This window comes from Danio aesculapii, chromosome 12 (assembly GCF_903798145.1).
Source record: "Danio aesculapii chromosome 12, fDanAes4.1, whole genome shotgun sequence".
In the NCBI taxonomy this organism is placed as follows: domain Eukaryota; kingdom Metazoa; phylum Chordata; class Actinopteri; order Cypriniformes; family Danionidae; genus Danio; species Danio aesculapii.
Genome location: NC_079446.1, coordinates 48,143,504 through 48,162,754, shown reverse-complemented (window position 1 = coordinate 48,162,754; position 19,251 = coordinate 48,143,504). Strand labels below are relative to the sequence as shown.

The 19,251-nt window shown below is 37.0% G+C and overlaps 1 protein-coding gene across 2 annotated transcripts in view; it reads right to left on the bottom strand.

Moving 5' to 3' along the window:
- fads6 (fatty acid desaturase 6) overlaps nt 1-18,000 on the bottom strand; it is a 26,716-nt gene extending 8,716 nt beyond the window's left edge. For both annotated transcript variants that reach the window (XM_056469401.1, XM_056469402.1), the window contains exons 1-4: nt 17,643-18,000; nt 9,558-9,724; nt 7,326-7,506; nt 5,176-5,360 (exon numbers count right to left, since the gene is read on the bottom strand). In XM_056469401.1, the coding sequence (XP_056325376.1) occupies nt 5,176-5,360; nt 7,326-7,506; nt 9,558-9,724; nt 17,643-17,853 (744 nt within the window). In that variant the 5' untranslated portion in view covers nt 17,854-18,000. The remainder of the gene's footprint in view (nt 1-5,175; nt 5,361-7,325; nt 7,507-9,557; nt 9,725-17,642) is intronic.
- Between the last annotated feature and the right edge of the window lie 1,251 nt (nt 18,001-19,251).

The window sequence follows — 19,251 nt, the reverse complement described above, 5'->3', positions numbered from 1 at the left end:
CTCCAGTTAATAATTCACTGATTCAAATGATCCATTCAGAGTGAGTCTCCAGTTAATAATTCACTGATTCAAATGATCCATTTAGAGTGAGTCTCCAGTTAATAGGTGCGTTCGACTTCATGCAGCGCTGCACGGATCGATCGAAATCTGTCTTAAAGCAGTGCATGCTGGTTAGAAATTTTGTCCGGATTGATGCTGCGCTGATGCCATGTGACTGTCACATGTGGCATCAAAGTACCGCGACAGCGCTCCGAGATCAGACATTTGATTTAGGCACTGCAGCATCTGAAGAGCAACTGCTGGAGCTCTGATGACTACACTGATATTACATGATTGGCCGAGTTCACCGCATGACAACAACCACGTGTGTTTCGGGTTTATTATTGGACAAATTCCGATTCACAAATTTCAAAACAAGCAATTCACTTTTTATACCATCTTGTACACATCATGCTTATTAAAAGACTACAGATATTTTACTGCAGTATCATGTTTTGTTAAATAATCTGCTTATAAAGTCTAGCTTGTTTGCACAGGTTTATTTTCAACCTTTTTAATACAGACTATTTACTGCATTCAGCTCCATCAACGATTTGAATGATATATTTGAATAAATAACCCAAATATTAACTCAAATAAGTCTTACAGACTTGTAATAAAATAATTATCATCATTAATTCTGCCACCCTAAAGCTTTCTTAACAAATTAAGTTAAAGAACTCTTTTATTTAATAATTATAAAATGATTTTTAGGATTATAAAAAATTATATACATATATTTATATACATATATATATATATATATATATATATATATATATATATATATATACATATATATATATATATATATATATATATATATATATATATATATATATATATACATACATATATATATATATATATATATATATATATATACATAAATATACATATATACATACATATATATACATATATATATATATATATATATATATATATATATATATACATATATATACATATATATACATATAATTTCCAGTCTAGCCGTTTATACCTGCTCTTTCTGGGAAACGTCTACTTAAAGTGTAGCTCACTTATTTTAGGAATGTCCTTTTGTTCAATCTTTTTGGATTGAAGTGCTTTATTAAAAATGCTTTCACTATCCAAAATAATCTTAATCATTGTTTAAGACTTCATCAAAACACCTTTTTGATGTTAAAAGAGTGATGTTAAACTCTTAGAATTTGTGCTTATTGCTTTGTATTAATAGGCCTGTTCGTTTTATGTTCATACTACCCTCTCGTTTCCCCTTATTTCTCTCATGCGTTTGTAATAGATTTAATTCATAATTCCCTTATTGTTTAAAAATGAACTATAGTCTGTCGAGACTGTATTCTGTTTTATTTGTAAATCTTTTAATGTTGTAAATAAAAAATAAATACATTTGAATGTTTTAAATAAATAAATAAATAAATAAATGATGATGACACCATGTGATCGGTCATCATGACTGCCGCAACTTTGAACCCCAAAGTGTGCGGCTGTCCGGCTCCGTTTTTAACTCCGCCCACACCTGTGCTCGGCTAATCTCATTGATCACCGGCTGCAGCTTTGATTTGATTGATTCATTTAGAGTGAGTCTACAGTTAAAAAGTCACTGATTCAAATAATCCATTCAGAATGAGTCTCTACTTAACGAGTAATGAATTCTGATATACATTACATTATGTTTATATTTGTCAGCACACATTCACATATATTTTGTTAAATTATTTGTGTTATATAGCATATTTTGTTATTTCCAATTATTTGCATGGATTATTAATCATTAATTATCAGTATGATATCAGTATTACTATATTTCAATTATCAGTATAGTTTGGGTTTGTGTACTTAAGACCTTGATTTGTGTATGTTATCCACCACTGTATGTGTGTGTATTTACTGTATGTGTGTGTGCATGTGTGCGTGTGATCTCTAAAGGTCTGAAATGCCACAGAGACTCCCTCAGCACCACAGGGGGCCCAAACTAGAGCAAACGGCCTCAAACACAGCAGACAATGGCACAAATACAGTAACACAGCACATGTTACACAAGCGTGAACCAGAAACAAAGATCTCACACATGCTTTTGAGGTCTGCGAGCTGATGGCCGCCCTTTAGAAAGCTTCAAACCAGCAAAAATACCTCAGAGGATCAGCACAACACAAAAGTACATTCTCCCTTTACTCTGCCTGGGAAAAAATCATGCATGAATTGTTCTCCGCCGTTCTCCTTTTTAGCACAAGCAAACCCTGTGAACCTCAGCGAGCAGGAGAGGAGAACAAAGCCGCATTGAGGGGTCTCTGAGGGGAAACAGCGGAGGACACACACACATACACACACTGTGGGATGGACTCAAGCTCAATACACTCTTATGAGATGGAGCGAACTGACAGAGTAATGTACTGCTGGGGGTTACTGTGCAACTTGACTAGCTGTTTCTGTTAGATTAAAACTTAGGGTTTTCTTAGGATAAATGGTATACACTATGTTGTTTGAGTTGTTTATACTAGAATAAAGTTTATTAGTGCATTGAAATAATCTGGCAGGTGCACTGAAAAACTGGTGAGTTTACAAACAGATTGGTGCATTGAAAAACTCTGATTGGTGCATTGAAAAATCTGGCAGGTGCATTGAAAAACTGGTGAATTTACAAACAGATTGGTGCATTGAAAACTCTGATTGGTGCATTGAAAAATGACTTGATTAGTAGTTTCTGTTAAATTAAAACTCAGGTTTAAGACCAGAATAACACTAGTTTGAGCTATGCACAGACTGAATATTTTCTGAGCAAAGCCAAAAATTCATTGGTGCATTGAAAAACTCTGGCTAATGTATTAAAAACTCTGGTGCATTGAAAAACTCTGGTTGCTACATTGAAAAAATCTTGCAGGTGCATTGAAAAACTGGTGAGTTTACAAACAGATTGGTGCATTGAAAAACTCTGATTGGTGCATTGGAAAAAATCTGACAGGTGCATTGAAAAACTGGTGAGTTTACAAACAGATTGGTGCATTGAATAACTCTGATTGGTGCATTGGAAAAAATCTGACAGGTGCATTGAAAAACTGATGAATTTACAAACGGATTGGTGCATTGAAAAACTGATTGGTGCATTAAAAAAATTTGGCAGGTGCATTGAAAAACTGGTGAGTTTACAAACAGATTGGTGCATTAAAAAACTGATTAGTGCATTGAAAAATCTGGCAGGTGCATTGAAAAACTGGTGAATTTACAAACAGATTGGTGCATTGAAAAACTCTGATTGTTGCATTGGAAAAAATCTGGCAGGTGCATTGAAAAACTGGTGAATTTACAAACAGATTTGGTGCATTGAAAAACTCTGATTGTTGCATTGGAAAAAATCTGGCAGGTGCATTGAAAAACTGGTGAATTTTAAAACAGATTGGTGGATTGAAAAGCTCTGATTGGTGCATTGGAAAAAAATCTGGCAGGTGCACTGAAAAACTGGTGAGAATACAAACAGATTGGTGCATTGAAAAACTCTGATTGGTGGATTGAAATATCTGGCAGGTGCATTGAAAAACTGGTGAATTTACAAACAGATTGGTGCATTGAAAAACTCTGATTGGTGCATTGAAAAATCTGGCAGGTGCATTGAAAAACTGGTGAATTTACAAACAGATTTGGTGCATTGAAAAACTCTGATTGTTGCATTGGAAAAAATCTGGCAGGTGCATTGAAAAACTGGTGAATTTTAAAACAGATTGGTGGATTGAAAAACTCTGATTGGTGCATTGGAAAAAAATCTGGCAGGTGCACTGAAAAACTGGTGAGAATACAAACAGATTGGTGCATTGAAAAACTCTGATTGGTGGATTGAAATATCTGGCAGGTGCATTGAAAAACTGGTGAATTTACAAACAGATTGGTGCATTGAAAAACTCTGATTGGTGCATTAAAAAATCTGGCAGGTGCATTGAAAAACTGGTGAGTTTACAAACAGATTGGTGCATTGAAAAATTCTTGATTGGTGCATTGAAAAACTGATTGGTGCACTGAAAAAATCTGAGTGGTGCATTGAAAAACTCTGAATGGTGCATTGAAAAATCTGGCAGGTGCACTGAAAAACTGGTGAGTTTACAAACAGATTGGTGCATTGAAAAACTCTGATTGGTGCATTGGAAAAAATCTGGCAGGTGCATTGAAAAACTGGTGAGTTTACAAACAGATTGGTGCATTGAAAAACTCTGATTGGTGCATTGGAAAAAATCTGGCAGGTGCATTGAAAAACTGGTGAGTTTACAAACAGATTGGTGCATTGAAAAACTCTGAATGGTGCATTGAAAAATCTGGCAGGTGCATTGAAAAACTGGTGAGTTTACAAACAGATTGGTGCATTGAAAAACTCTGATTGGTGCATTGGAAAAAATCTGGCAGTTGCATTGAAAAACTCTTGATTGGTGCATTGAAAAACTCATTGCTGCATTGTAAAAATCTTGCAGGTGCATTGAAAAACTGGTGAGTTTACAAACAGATTGGTGCATTGAAAAACTGACTGGTGCATTGAAAAACTGATTGGTGCATTGAAAAAATCTGAATGGTGCATTGAAAAACTCTGAATGGTGCATTGAAAAACTCTGAATGGTGCATTGAAAAACTCTGAATGGTGCATTGAAAAACTCTGATTGGTGCATTAAAAAACGACTTGACTAGTTTCTGTTAGATCAAAACTCAGGTTTAAGACCAGAATAATACTAGTTTAAGACATGCACAGACTGAATATTTCCCGATCATGTAAATATAATTGAAGATTAGTAATGATCATTATGTAATTAATATTTTCTAAGGATGGAAATAAAAAGCAGACTGCTGTTTAATATTTTTCCTAGGATAAATGGTATACACAGATAAATGATTTGTTCACACTTTAGGGTCTAGCATCTAAAAGATATGAAGCCCACAAACATACAAAACTTACAGCATCAGCTTTACTGCATCAAGCTCTTGACCCAGTGACAAGTGAACTTTAAGGTATGTGTTGTTTTGGGGTGGGCTAGCTAATGTAATAGTGTGTGATGCAATCATGGTGCATATCAAACAAATGCAGAAAGCAATTGTAAAATTTAGAAAATCAGGTGTATGAACAAACAACCACAAATAAATGGTGGAATTTCTGACCTGAAATATATTGACATGTATGTAGGGTAGGGAGAACATTGCTCGACACAAATGCATGACGATCAGAGCCGAGCTCCACGACAGTCCAGATACACTCCTGAGCAGGTAATACTGAGAGAAAAAACCAACACACACACACGCGACGGTCCGTACGATCTGGAACACAGACTGACCCTTCAGCTGGCCTGAAACACACAAGACACATCATGAAGGTTTTGCTGATAATGAAACTGCACTCTAAAAATTTAGTTTAGGTTAAATATCGGCAAACCCAACAATTTTCATACAATTTTTTAAATCAGCAGATAGGATTGTTCAAACTGATCCCAAAGCTGGCCTGAATTAACCTACAGTAAAGTAGGTTTATGTGTTGTCCTACATCTGTTTCCATCCAAAAGTAAAAACAGTACATGCAAAAACACTATATCTGTAAAACAATTAAATCACTGGTAGTCATTTCTGACATTTAAGAAAAATTTCTGTGACCCAAAAGAAAATTTGTGAAGGCATTGAAAAAGGTTTGGTGAAATTGAAAAAACAGCTAGTGCATTAAAAAACTAGCTGGTGCATTGAAAAACTCTGACTGGTGAATTGAAAAACTCTGATTATGCATTAAAATAACTCTGGCAGGTATATTGAAAAACTGGTGCATTGAAAAACTGATTGGTGCATTGAAAAACATGTTGGTGTGTTGAAAATCTCTGTCTAGTGCATTAAATACCCTTGATTGGTCCATTGAAAAACTGATTGGTGCATTGAAAATCACTGGCTGGTGCATTGCTAAAATCTGGGTGTGCATTGAAAAACTCTTATTGGTGCATTGAAAAATCCTGCCTGTTGCATTGAAAAACTCTGATTGGCAAATTAAAAAACTACGGAGACCCGGAATGGATGTGATGGTGGAGAAAAAAAATGGGTGGAAGAAAAAAAAATGGGTGGGAGAAAAAAACAGAGTGATAGGTAAACATATTTTTGAAAGTTTTTGCATTCCCTCGCAAAGATGTTTTGCGTTATCTCACAAATATGTTTTGTGTTCCCTCGCAAAACTGTTGTTCGACAAACACTTCACTTCATACATGACAACCCTCCTGTTTTTGCTGGGATTGTCCTGTATTTTACCATTATATCCTATTATTAAGTATTTTCCCATATTTCTCTCATATTTTTAATCTTGAAAGCATGTTGAAATTAATATGAAAATGCCTGAATTCACTTTCTTTCTATTAACGCTGTGCGTTGATCAGCGCCCCTCATATGCAACCTCTGAATCAGTGAATGCATGTATAAGCGCTGACTGACGGACGCGCTCCATATGATAAACTGATCCCAGATCAGCTTCTGTACACGCCATTTAAAGTGACACCTCTGTTATCAAACAAGTGAAGAGCAGCAAATTAATCTCTCGTTTTGCTTTGTTTGATAACAGAGGTGTCACTTTACACATGCACTGATATATAACGAAAGCATACTTTAACTGTTTGTGCTCATTTAAGAGGAAATTAGTTGTGTTTAAAATAAAACACGCAGGACGTCCGGGCATGTACATATTAAGTGTATTTGTCTGTTTAAACACACACCCGATTGCCAAATTGTCCTGCACTTTAGCTCCTCTTTAAATGGCGTGTACAGCTGATCTGGGAGTCAGTCAGCGCTTATACATGCATCACTGATTCAGAGGTTGCATATGAGGGGCGCTGATCGACGAACAGCGTTAATGGAAAGTGAAAGTGAATGCAGACATTTTTAAATTATTTTCAACAATGCTTTCAAGATTAAAAATATGAACGAAATATGGGAAAATACCCAATAATAGGAAAAAATGGTAAAATACAGGACAATCCCGGCAAAATGGGAGGGTTGTCGTGTATGAAGTGAAGTGTTTGTCGAACAACAGTTTTGCGAGGGAACGCAAAAAACTTTCAAAAATTAGTTTACCAACCACTCAGTTTTTTTTTTCTCCACCACCACGTCCCTTCCGGGTCTCCGTAAAAAACTGTATGGTGCATTGAAAATCCCTGGCTGGTACATTGCAAAAATATGGGTGTGCATTTAAAAATTCGTATTGGTGCATTGAAAAACTCTGATGGGCAAATTGAAAAACTCAGGCTAGTGTGTCAAAAAAAATCTGATTGGTGCATTGAAATGCTCACCAAATGCGACAATAGGAGTGATGATGGGGACGGCAAGTGGCGCAATGAACAGGTAGATGGATCGTGGCAGGAAGGGTATTTTCCAGGTGCTGGAGTCTCCCAGACCAATGACATTAGTGTGAGCGTGGTGCATCTTCACATGAGCCTGAACACCGGCCCGTGCAGAGAACGACCCACACACCTGATAGACACACACAGATACAAACACACTTTAGCATTCACACCAATACATTGAATTAATGACAATATTACATTTTTTACTCACCATTTTACTCATTCGCAAGTTGTTCTAAACCTATAACCTCCTAGGGCTTGAGTGTCCACATACGTAGACAGCACATTTTAGCTCTTAAGGGGCCATTTAAAATACTTTGAATGCTTTATATTTTGTTACAGACATACAGTGTCACCCTGCAACTGTTTTGCAGCATATGAAATGTCCCAAACCCTATTTTTTACTGTCCAAAATGGAGGGAAAATATTGTTTTTACTCTCTGATAGTCAAAGAAAGTTAATAAAAATCTATATTAAATATGCATTAAAAAACAGTCAGGAAAAAGTGTTTATGTGAATCCGGACTACGAGTCCACATATATGGGCATCATTTTTCCCTAAAAGTACTCTGTATTAAAAGATGATACTTGGATTTTTATTCTAATTAGGTTCTAATAAGCCCAAATAGCAAAGAGAAATAAAAAAATGCAAGTAAAAAACACATTGGGCCTTCAGAGGTTATGAGTGTATGGGTGACATCCATAGTAGGGAAAAAATACTATGAAAGTCAAGTTTCCAACAGTCTTAAAAAATCTGCTTTTGTGTTAAGCAGTGGAAAGAAACTCATACAGACTTTAGAGTGACTATTTATCTTTTTATATTTGGGCTGAACTTTCCATTTAAAGCAATAGTAGGGTAAAACAAATACTAGTCCCACCAAAACACACACACAAAAACACTAAAATACAAAACAAATACTAAAGCCCACTACATACAGTAGATATGTGTGCAAACTGGTACAATGGAATATGATCAACATTATGACTCCTTTACATTCTTGAGAGGATGAAGACTGTAAATTGCTGTAAATCCTTTTAATCTTAAAGTTAATTCATGACGAATTAATCCGCTAAATTCTTTCCATTCTTTGGCATTTACATGTTGCAGAGAATTATCAGTAGTGGAGATGATTGCACAATATACCATGCATTATAAACTGATTCATTACTAAATCATTAGTGAGTTTTTTTAAGTTGCTGTTTATAAGGTTTGAAAAGAAAGTCTGCCTAGCAATGCCTAGTTAACCTAAGTTTCGTCTTTCGCCACATGGATATTGGCCAGTTGTGGTAAATATAAATAGTTCTAAACTTATTGAGATTATTTTATTTAATTTGATTGAAATTATAATAATAATATATAATAGAAATAGAAATTACAATAATATATAATAGAAATTACAATAAAACATTACATTCATACACATCTCTCATGTTTTCCAACAGCAAAATTAATATAGAAATCTAGCATTGTGCAAAAATCACGTTTATAAGGGGTTTAAACACAGTTGTGTGTCAGTAGTGTGTGAATATATCCAGCCTCTAATAGTCAAAATCTATTAATTCTATTATTTATAATCAGACTTGATAAAAACAGTCTGCAGAAACACTTTGATTGACATTCTCTCTTTGTACGTGTCATCAGAGGGGGAAAGTCCCGCCCACAAGTGACCATCTCTCCCTCATTAGCATAAACAGCAGCCCTGAGTGAGAAGCAGCCGTCTGTCCATTAGCCATTAGAGTGTTTGAGCTGCTGAAGTTATGTCAGCATAGACTTAGAGGATTATAGATGTGGAGTTTTAGATGAAGCACAAATGAACAGCGACAGGAGTCTCCATAGACTGACACATCTCACATTTTCACAGAGATAACGTCAGTCCTGTTTTGAATCTGCCACTATGCATTTGTAGCTCCGCCCTCTTTTGAAAAGAGCACAATCTTATTTGAATTTAAAGCGACAGTCATCAAGATGGCACAATTAGGATCAAAGCCTAAAAGGGTCAGTTTCAGAGAGTGAGAAAACATTAGTGTGGTATTTTGAGCTGAAACGTCACACACACACACTCTAGAGACATCAGAGGCTTATTTTACATCTTGTAAAAAGGAGCATAATATAAAATTTGCTAATAATATTGTCTTCAGCTGTACAGTATTTCCCTCTATTCCCTGTTGTGTGTTTTACCTCAATGAAGAAGATGGCCCAGAAGTCCGTCCAGGCCGGAGACTCACTGAGGGCCCCGTGACTGGCCAGATGAGTCCCTTTCACAGTGATGGCAGCGTGAGCGAAGCCCATGATCAGCAGACCCAGCAGAAAACACAGCGGCTCCGATGAAGACAACAGCAGAAAGCCTGAACACAGGAGAAGCACATCACTGTCAGCTCTTTCAGGCTACATGTCTGATGGGGACTAAAAGGAGAGAGCATATTACTCCAGTCTTACAGTCTTTACACTGGCTGAATGTTCAATTTTAGAGTTTAAAGTTGTACTATTTGTTTTTAAATACAATTGACAAAATTACATTAAGACTCCTGTTTACCTCAGTGAGCTACTGACTAGGCATGGGATGGTGCAAGATTCTGACGGTATGATAATCTTGGATTAAAATATCACGGTTTTACGGTATTGTGATTACTGCACTAAAATATGTTCCTTTTAAATGTCTGGATAATAAACAACAAGTTTTTTCCCATTGAACCGAGGTTATAATAGTTTTTGATTTTTCATTATTTTTAGTTTCTATTTTGTTTTGACTTTTTGTTTTCAAATTCTGTTAGTTTTAATTAGTTTTTAGAGGTAGATTTACTAGTTTTTATTAGTTTCTATATTTTAAAATTATTTAGTTTTAGTTTAGTTTTTATTAGTTTCAGTATTAGTTTTAGTTTTATTCTAAATAAGTATATTTGTTAGGTGCAAGATTCAAAATCAACAGAATAAATGTTGTATAATAAAAATTCAGCCATACATTTTTTGAAACCTGTATTCAGAGGACACATGAACACTACCGTCTACCCATACTCAAATTCAAATACAACAGCCCACAAGATATCAGGCTTAAGTACAACATGTGTGCAAGACTGCTTCTGAGGTTAGATACTCAGTAGTGATGGGAAGTTCAGATCTTTAACGTGGATGTTAGGACTCAACATATCAAAATTATGTAGAAATCATAATTTCAGTCAGTTAAACATCACCATGATCTGAAAATGTCTTACTGTAAAGTTTTGCAACCCAATTGAAGCTTGATTCACTTATTTAAACTCCATTATGATTTTCTCTTATGAAATATACTTACGTTTTTCACTAGATCCTCTTATTTAAGCCTTCGGTTTACCCGCACTGCAGTTTAGTTCAGTCACAGCAGGCTGTCATATACTGTTTGTGTTCGGTTCACTGAATCACGCATGCGCAGTATTATCGGTTTACCGCTTCTCAAATTTGATCTCAGTGTAACCTTACCGTTCTAATAGCTGAACAAGAGTATATATTGGATTCTTTAAAGTTAGAGAGCGGTATTAGACTTGTTAAAAAGTAAGTAGTTTGTGGCTACGTACTTACTGAAGACGCGAATCGTTTCAAATGATTCAGTTCGATTTGGTGAACTAGTCGCTTCACGAAGAAGATCCGGTTAAAAAGATTTGTTCGCGATCGCGATACAGAAATAAAACCCATTATTGGGCATAAATGTGTTAAAGTAATAGTTTTAAGTCTCTGTATTTAATGCTATCACCGTGCTGCTGTCATGTCCACTCGTTTTTGTCGCTGGAGGAGAACCGACTCGATATCCTTCCAGCCGCAACAGAGCACTGGGAAACAACCAAACACACTCATACACTACAGCCAATTTAGTTTATCCAATTCCCCTATAGCACACGTGTTTGGACTGTGCGGGAAACCGGAGCACCCGGAGGAAACCCACGCCAACACAGGAAGAACATGCAAACTCCACACAGAAATGCCAACTGGCCCAGCTGGGGCTCGAACCAGTGACCTTCTTGCTGTGAGGCCTCTGAGCCACCGCGCCGCCTGTAGTAACTTCACGCAAATGCAAACAAACTGCACTGGATTGAATTAAAAGATCATTTTGTGTTGGATCATACAGTCTCTCTCTGAAAGACGAGTCAGGGGTTTGAGTGCTGAGGGGAAACTGGATCTGCCCAATGGGAGAGCAGCAACCGATCACCATGACAACCAGCACCACAGGAGCGCCTCGGTCAGTAAGATAAGAACTATATTCAACATCTGAAATATATAAATGCTTTAATACACCAACAAGCTGCTCACTGAAGGTAGAAGTCAAAGAGTATTTGGCAAACAACTGGAGTTTCAGTTTCTGTGAGTGTTGAAGCACTGACCCAATAACCTTCTGGCACACACAGGCTAAACAGCTAAACTAATTGTTCTCAATGAACCAAACACTCCCTGTGAATAACACCACACACCTCTCAGACACATAATTAGCCTTATAAAGAGAGCATTTCATTCAACACTTATCTAAACATGATGGTTTTTGTAAGTGCTGTTATCAAGCATTTTTGCATAATTGCACATTTATTTGACATATTTGTTTCATAGTTCATTCGTTACCCTGCTGAAAAATCCAGCTTAAACCAGCCTAGGCTGGTTGGCTGGTTTTAGCTGGTTGACCAGCCTGGTTTTAGAGGGGGTTTGGCCATTTCCAGGCTGGTTTCCAGCCATTTCCAGCCTGGTTTTAGCTGGTCAGGCTGGAAAATGACCAGCTAAAACCAGCTTGACCAGCTTAGCCAAGCTGGGAGTCCAGCCAAAACCAGCTATGTCCAGCTTAAACCAGGCTGGTCAAGCTGGTTTTAGCTGGATTTAGCTGGTCATTTTCCAGCCTGACCAGCTAAGACCAGGCTGGAAATCAGCCTGGAAATGGCCAAAACCCCTCTAAAACCAGGCTGGTCAACCAGCTAAAACCAGCCAACCAGCATAGGCTGGTTTAAGCTGGATTTTTCAGCAGGGTAGTGATTTAAGGTTATAATATTTTGCATTAATATATTAATTAATAAATGTGTTACTATTAGATATGTTGTACTTTGGGCGACGCACTGGCACAGTAGGTAGTGCTGTTGCCTCATAGCAATAAGGTCACTGGTTTAAGCCTCGGCTGGGTCAGTTGGCGTTTCTGTGTGGAGTTTGCATGTTCTCCCTGCGTTTGCGTGGGTTTCCTCTGGGTGCTCCAGTTTCCCCCACAGCCCAAAGACATGTGGTACAGGTGAATTGGGTAGGCTAAATTGTCCGTAGTGTGTGAGTGTGTGAATAAGCGTGTATGTGTTTCCCAGTGATGGGTTGCAGCTGGAAGGGCATCTGCTGCATAAAACAAATGCTGGATAAGTTGGCAGTTCATTCCGCTGTGGCGACCCCAGCTTAATAAAGGGACTAAGCCGAAAAGAAAATGAATGAATGAATGTTGTACTTTGACATTTAATATAGAAACGTTTCACTTTAAGGAAATGACGTGTAATGATGGACTGACGATGAACAGACGCATGTCAATGCTATGTAAAGTTACATGTGTTTAAGAAGCTTAAAGTTGCTGCTGTCATGAGTCAAAAGGGACAGTGAAGAAGACTTTATTAAACCAAGGACACTCTTTTCATGACAAGCGACCAACGAGATATTTGTTTTGCTTAATGTATTAGATAATCGTGGTTCGTTTAATTTCTTATACGTTTGTACTGTGTTCACAATCTCACGGCAATTCGTAACTTTTTGCTTTAGTGGCTAATTTGTACGATCTAATTAGTACAATTTAGTACGATTTGCTCATCCTCCAATGACTGTTGGGTTCAGGGGTGGGGTTAGGTGCCACGCCTCCTTTTTAAAATCGTACAATTTCGTACGAATTAGCCACTTAACTGACAAAAGGTAAAATACTTACGTTTTCTCGTGAGATCAGGCTGTCATTTACTAATACAGTTCTCACGGCATCAGGCGCAAAGAATATTATGGACGACCTTAAATAAATGCCCGTTCTGGAGAAACAACCTGTGTCTGTGTTGTTGTGAAGAGAGGGACAGTTTTAATAACTCATTTCTAATAACTGATTTCTTTTCTCTTTGACATGATGACAGCACATAATATTTGACTAGAAATTTTTATTTTACTACTTTTTATTTTATGTTAATTGTTAACACTCGTCCCAGTACTGGGTTGCAGCTGGAAGGGCATGTGCTGTGTAAAACATATGCTGGTATAGTTGGTGGTTCATTCCGCTGTGTCGAATGAAGGGAATAAGCCGAAGGAGAATGAATGAATGCATGTTAACACTCACTTGAGTACAATCATACAGTATTAGAAGTTACGTTTGGATATCAGTTTAACTTGACCTCTTAAGGCACAAGGTGTTTTTTACATGCTTTTTTTATTTCTCTTTGCTATTTTGGTGTATTAGAACCTAATTAAAATAAAAACCTAAGTATCTTTTTTTGATGTGATGTACTTTTAGAGAAAAATGATGTCCACATATGTGGACTCGTGGTCCGAATTTACAAAAAACACTTTTTTCAGAATTTTTTTTAATGCATATTTAACAGAGTTTTTTTTACTTGCTTATCTATCAGAGAGTAAAAACTATTTTCCCCCCCATTTTGGACAGTTAGAAATAGTGTTTGGGACATATTATATGCTACAAAACAGTTGCAGGATGACACTGTGTGTCTGTAACTAAATATAAAACATTCAAAGTATTTTAAATAGCCACTTAAGAGCTAAAATGTGCTGTCCCCGTCAGTGGTGTAGTCCTTGCTATGCGCACGTATACTCAGTATGGCTTCTTTTTTCCACGAGCTGTTTAGGTATTACCACTTCTGAGGACCATATTCTCGGTATACTCACTTGTTTTGGTGATTAGACTTCCCTAATTTTTGTCTATTGAGTATTTGAGTTTTTCGAAGATCACAATAAATCATCTGAATGAAGTCTTGCTGAAACGTTCAATTAAAATTATAGAACAGCATGGGCATCGCTTTAGCCCTCCTATATTTCCATTCAGCCCCCCTAATACCTTTGGGATTACTTATACACTACTAAATAATCGCCTCAGTCCCCTTTAAATTTGATATAAAAACGGCGGTTTAGTTAGTCAGCAAACCACAGTGTGTATATATATATATATATATATATATATATATATATATATATATATATATATATATATAGATAGATAGATAGATAGATAGATAGATAGATAGATAGATAGATAGATAGATAGATAGATAGATAGATAGATAGATAGATAGATAGATAGATAGATAGATAGATATAAAAATCAAATGAATCAAAGATACATTGACTTTCGTCGTTTCTTTGCCTACTTTTAAAATTTGGATTGGGTGGGTAATAATAGTACACCACCTATTTTTTTTAGGACTACACCACTGGTACCCGTATGTGGAGACTGAAGCCCTAGGACAGGGCTATTCAATTAGTTTGTCATGAGGGCCGGTTCATGAAAAGCATCCCAAACGAAGGGCCGGAGAGATATGACTTGCTATGAATGAAGACAAATGCATATAAGAGCCCATATGCTGTATTTTTCCTTAGGACACCCACGTTGGCTTTTTCTACATTAAAATGTTTATATATTGCATTTTTTATATATTGCAATAAAATTACATAACATCACTAAATTGTACAATAAACGTATTTTTTTTACAAAAGTTTCGTTTTGTTCCGTGCAACAGAAATGTGGCTTAGAAAAGCCTTTACAATTAATTAACTGTGACGAATTACAGCGCAGTTAATAGTGAACATCCAAATGTACCACTTGAATGTTTTCGGCTGCCCGCGCCACTCGCTTATGGTGGCTCACGCTCTGCGCAGCCTCTGCAGCTCGTGCTGTATTGAACAGACGCACGTCACTGGAGCCCTGCCCTAGGAGGATACATGACATACAATTTACACACATTATTGTCAGGTGTACTAACTATTCATTCATTTTCCTTCAGCTCAGTCCCTTTATTTATCAGGGGTTGCCACAGCGGAATGAACCACTAACTTATCCAGCATATGTTTAACACAGCGGATGCCCTTCCAGCTGCAACTCAGTACTGGGAAACACCCGTACATACTCACATTAACACTCATACACTACGGACAATTTAGTTTATTCAATTCATCTATATGTGTTTGGACTGTGAGGGAAACCAGAGCACCCAGAGGAAACCCACGCAAACATGGGGAGAACATGCAAACTCCACACAGAAATGCCAACTCACCCAGCCAGGACTCAAACCAGCGACCTTCTTGCTGTGAGGCGACAGTGCTAACCACTGAGCCATTGTGAGCTCCGTACTACCTATTCATAGTACTCAAATTTTGTTAAGTTATAAAAAAGAAAAATTTCATAAAATTAAAAGAAAATAATAATAATAATTAAACGATCAGGGTGAGAATGTGTCCTAATATAATTCCCTCCAGAATAAACCAACGACCACCTTCATTTTACACATTGGTGTTACACAGAATACATTGTGAATATATATAACCATATACATATTAGCATGTCAGTTGAGAATCTTCTATTTACTCACAGCCACAAAATCAGGTCTGGGCCACACGGTGGCTCAGTGGTTAGCACTGTCGCCTCACAGCAAGAAAAATTGCTGGTTCGAGTCCCGGGTGGGCCGCTTGGTATTTCCAGCCTGATCTCACGAGAAAATTTAAGTATTTTACGGTTTGCCAGTTTAGTGGCTAATTCGTACGAATTCGTACGAGTTCAGTCGTACGAAATTGTACGATTTTAAAAGGAGGCGTGGCACCTAACCCCACCCCTAAACCCAACCGTCATTGTGGGATGAGCAAATCGTACGAAAATGTACGAATTAGATCACACGAATTCATACGAATTAGCCACTAAATCAAAAAGTTACGAATTGCCGTGAGATTGTGTTGGTATTTCTGTTTCCTCAGGGTGCTCCGGTTTCCCCTACATTTCAAACACGTGCACTATAGGGGAATTAGGTAAGTTAAATTGGCCGTAGTGTATGTGTGTTAATGAGTGTGTATGGATGTTTCCCAGTACTGGGTTGCAGCTGGAAGGGCATCCGCTGTGTAAAAACATATGCTGGATATGTTGGCGATTCATTCCGCTGTGGAGACCCCTGATAAATAAGGGACTAAGCCGAAGGAAAATGAATGAATGAATGAAAATCTTCTATCTGAAATATATTCAATGCATTTCCTCAGGGATATATCCCTTAAGTTGACTACAGTAGTCCATTGTATAAATCTCAAGTCACATCTATTATTTAAGCTTGGTCGCTCTTGTTGAAGCCATTTGCGTGTGATTGCTTTTGACTAGATATTCTTCAAGACACTATTATTCAGCTTAAAGTGACATTTAAAGGCTTAACTAGATTAATTAGGGTAAAGTTAATTAGGCAAGTCATTGTATAACCGTGATTTGTTTTGGAGACAATCCAAAACTAATATCGCTTAATGGGGCTAATAATATTATCCTTAAAATGGGTTTAAAACAATTAAAAACTGATTTTATTCTAGCCGAAATAAAACAAATAAGACTTTCTCCAGAAGAAAAAATATTGGTATCACTTTATTTTGATGCTCCCTTTAATGCATTTTGTTTAATTTAAGTTACATTGCATCTACATGCCAACTAATTCTCATTAGATTAGAAGTAGACTGTTAGGTTGGGGTTAGGGTTAGTGTAAGTTGACATGTACTTGCAAAGTTTCTTAGAATCAGTTAAATGTCTGTTGAAGGAGCAGAATCAACAGATAATAAGCAGACAGTCTACTAATACTCAAAAGAGAAGTAACTGGCATGTAGTTGCAATGCAAATTTTAGTCAATAAAATGTGCAATAGAAACCATCAAAATAAAGTCTTACCAAAATATTATATGAAATACTGTGAAAATTCTCATTATTGCTCTGTTAAACATCTTTTGGTAAGTATTTGAAAAATAAAAAATAAAAAAACACACCACTGAAAAAATGATTCATTGGATTTATTAATTTATTTAAGGTAAGCAAGGTTGCAAACAATTTATATGGGATGAATTTACACAATCAAATTTAGCTACATATTACTAAATTTAACTTATGTTTAAATTCATCCCATATAAATTGTTTGCAAACACTATACCTTAAAAAAGTAAATCCAATAATAATTGTTTCCAGTGCAGCAGCGCTTATACTTGTGAATTTAGCTGTATATTCGGTATGTCCCCACCGCGTCTAAACAGTTGTGTATAACTGACTCCAGCAGTGTGTGTGTGTAAGTACCAGCAGGCAGGCTGATGAAGGCTGCAGTGAGGATGGTGCAGTCGATGCCTCTCCTCTCCCACCAGCTGCTGTGTCTGACGGTCTCCTGCACCCGCCGCGAGAGCTCCATCATCAGCGTCTCCCGTTCCGCCTGCTCTACCGGCTTCATCTGCTCCTGCCCGGCCGCTGAGCCTTCTCCTGCCGCGCCGGAGTTTCTGCTCTTCATCTGCATGCTGGATCTCACCTCACACACTCATGGCGCACCGCGCACACACACATTCACACACAAACACACTCTCTCTGCGTCCCGTCCGCGAGTCAAGACAGTGGAGGAGTTTAGTGCTGACTGCGCCTGAAACACACACACTCTCTCTCTCCCTCTCTGTGTGCATGTGTGTGTGCGCGTTTCAGGTTCCCTCGGCGATGCCTTTGGCAGGAGTGTCCTCAACGCTGCGTCACCTCCTCCACAACAACTACGGTGCATGACACAAACACACACCTGGAAAATAAATAATATCATGCTTTCCTTGAATAAGCCTATATGAATGGTACATTACATAAAGGGGCTAATAATTTTGACCCTAAAATGGCTTTTAAAAACTGCTTTTATTCTAGCCGAAATAAAACAAACAAGACTTTCTCCAGAAGAAAAAATATTATCAGACATACTGTGAAAATTTCCTTGCTCTATTAAACATCATTTGGGAAAAGACGGTTGACAATGTCCATCCACAAGATGGCGACAAAGACCCCATAATAAGTCCCTAGGGGAGAAAAACTCATTTCAAACTACAGCTGATCAAATTACAAAGCAGGTAAGTGACAATCTAAGTCAATCTCTCTCTTTTGTATGTTGTACTGTATTTATACCATAGTAATCTGGTAGTGTTTGCTTTGGCTTTTTTGGGGTTAACTATTGTGTTTTGTCATCACTTTAGACATTACGCTAGAGAATCATTCACACACTAGCTCTAAAGTGACGTTTGTGAAGTAGCAACGGTTTCTGCTGTTCTGACTTCAGCTGCAGATGTGAATGAATGGCGGAAGAAAGTAGTTCCTCTTACAAAAGGATTTTGAGACTCTCCGTGTTGAATTTTCTGTTTTATACACACGATTATGCCGTTGAAATGTTGCATAAACGCAATAGCACACTTGTAGCAGTGCAATATGGCTGTATATCAGCACTGGTGGGACACTAAGGCACTATATATGTGTGTGCATTGAAGGCAGAAGTATATTTTCATATTTGTACGTGTTCTAAATATTAAAATAATGTCATGCTTACATAATAATTTATATATCAACAGGGCTTTTATATATCACTACGGCTTTTTGTTTGGCAGATTAACAATTTACATAATATTTTACAAAAAACAAAAACGTTTCTCTCCGATATAAAAATAAGGCCAGGAAGGTCACAAGCAATTCTATAATGAAAACAAACCAGAACTCGGCAATTAATAATAACATGTTTATTAATGTCCACATTTTGTCACTGGAAACATTGGCATTTGTCTACCCTGAAAATGTAAAAGTGTCATATTTCATACATCATTTGATTTTATACTGAAACACAACCTGACAAAGTGAGGGGAGAATCATAAAATGACAACAACTTTGAATATCATAA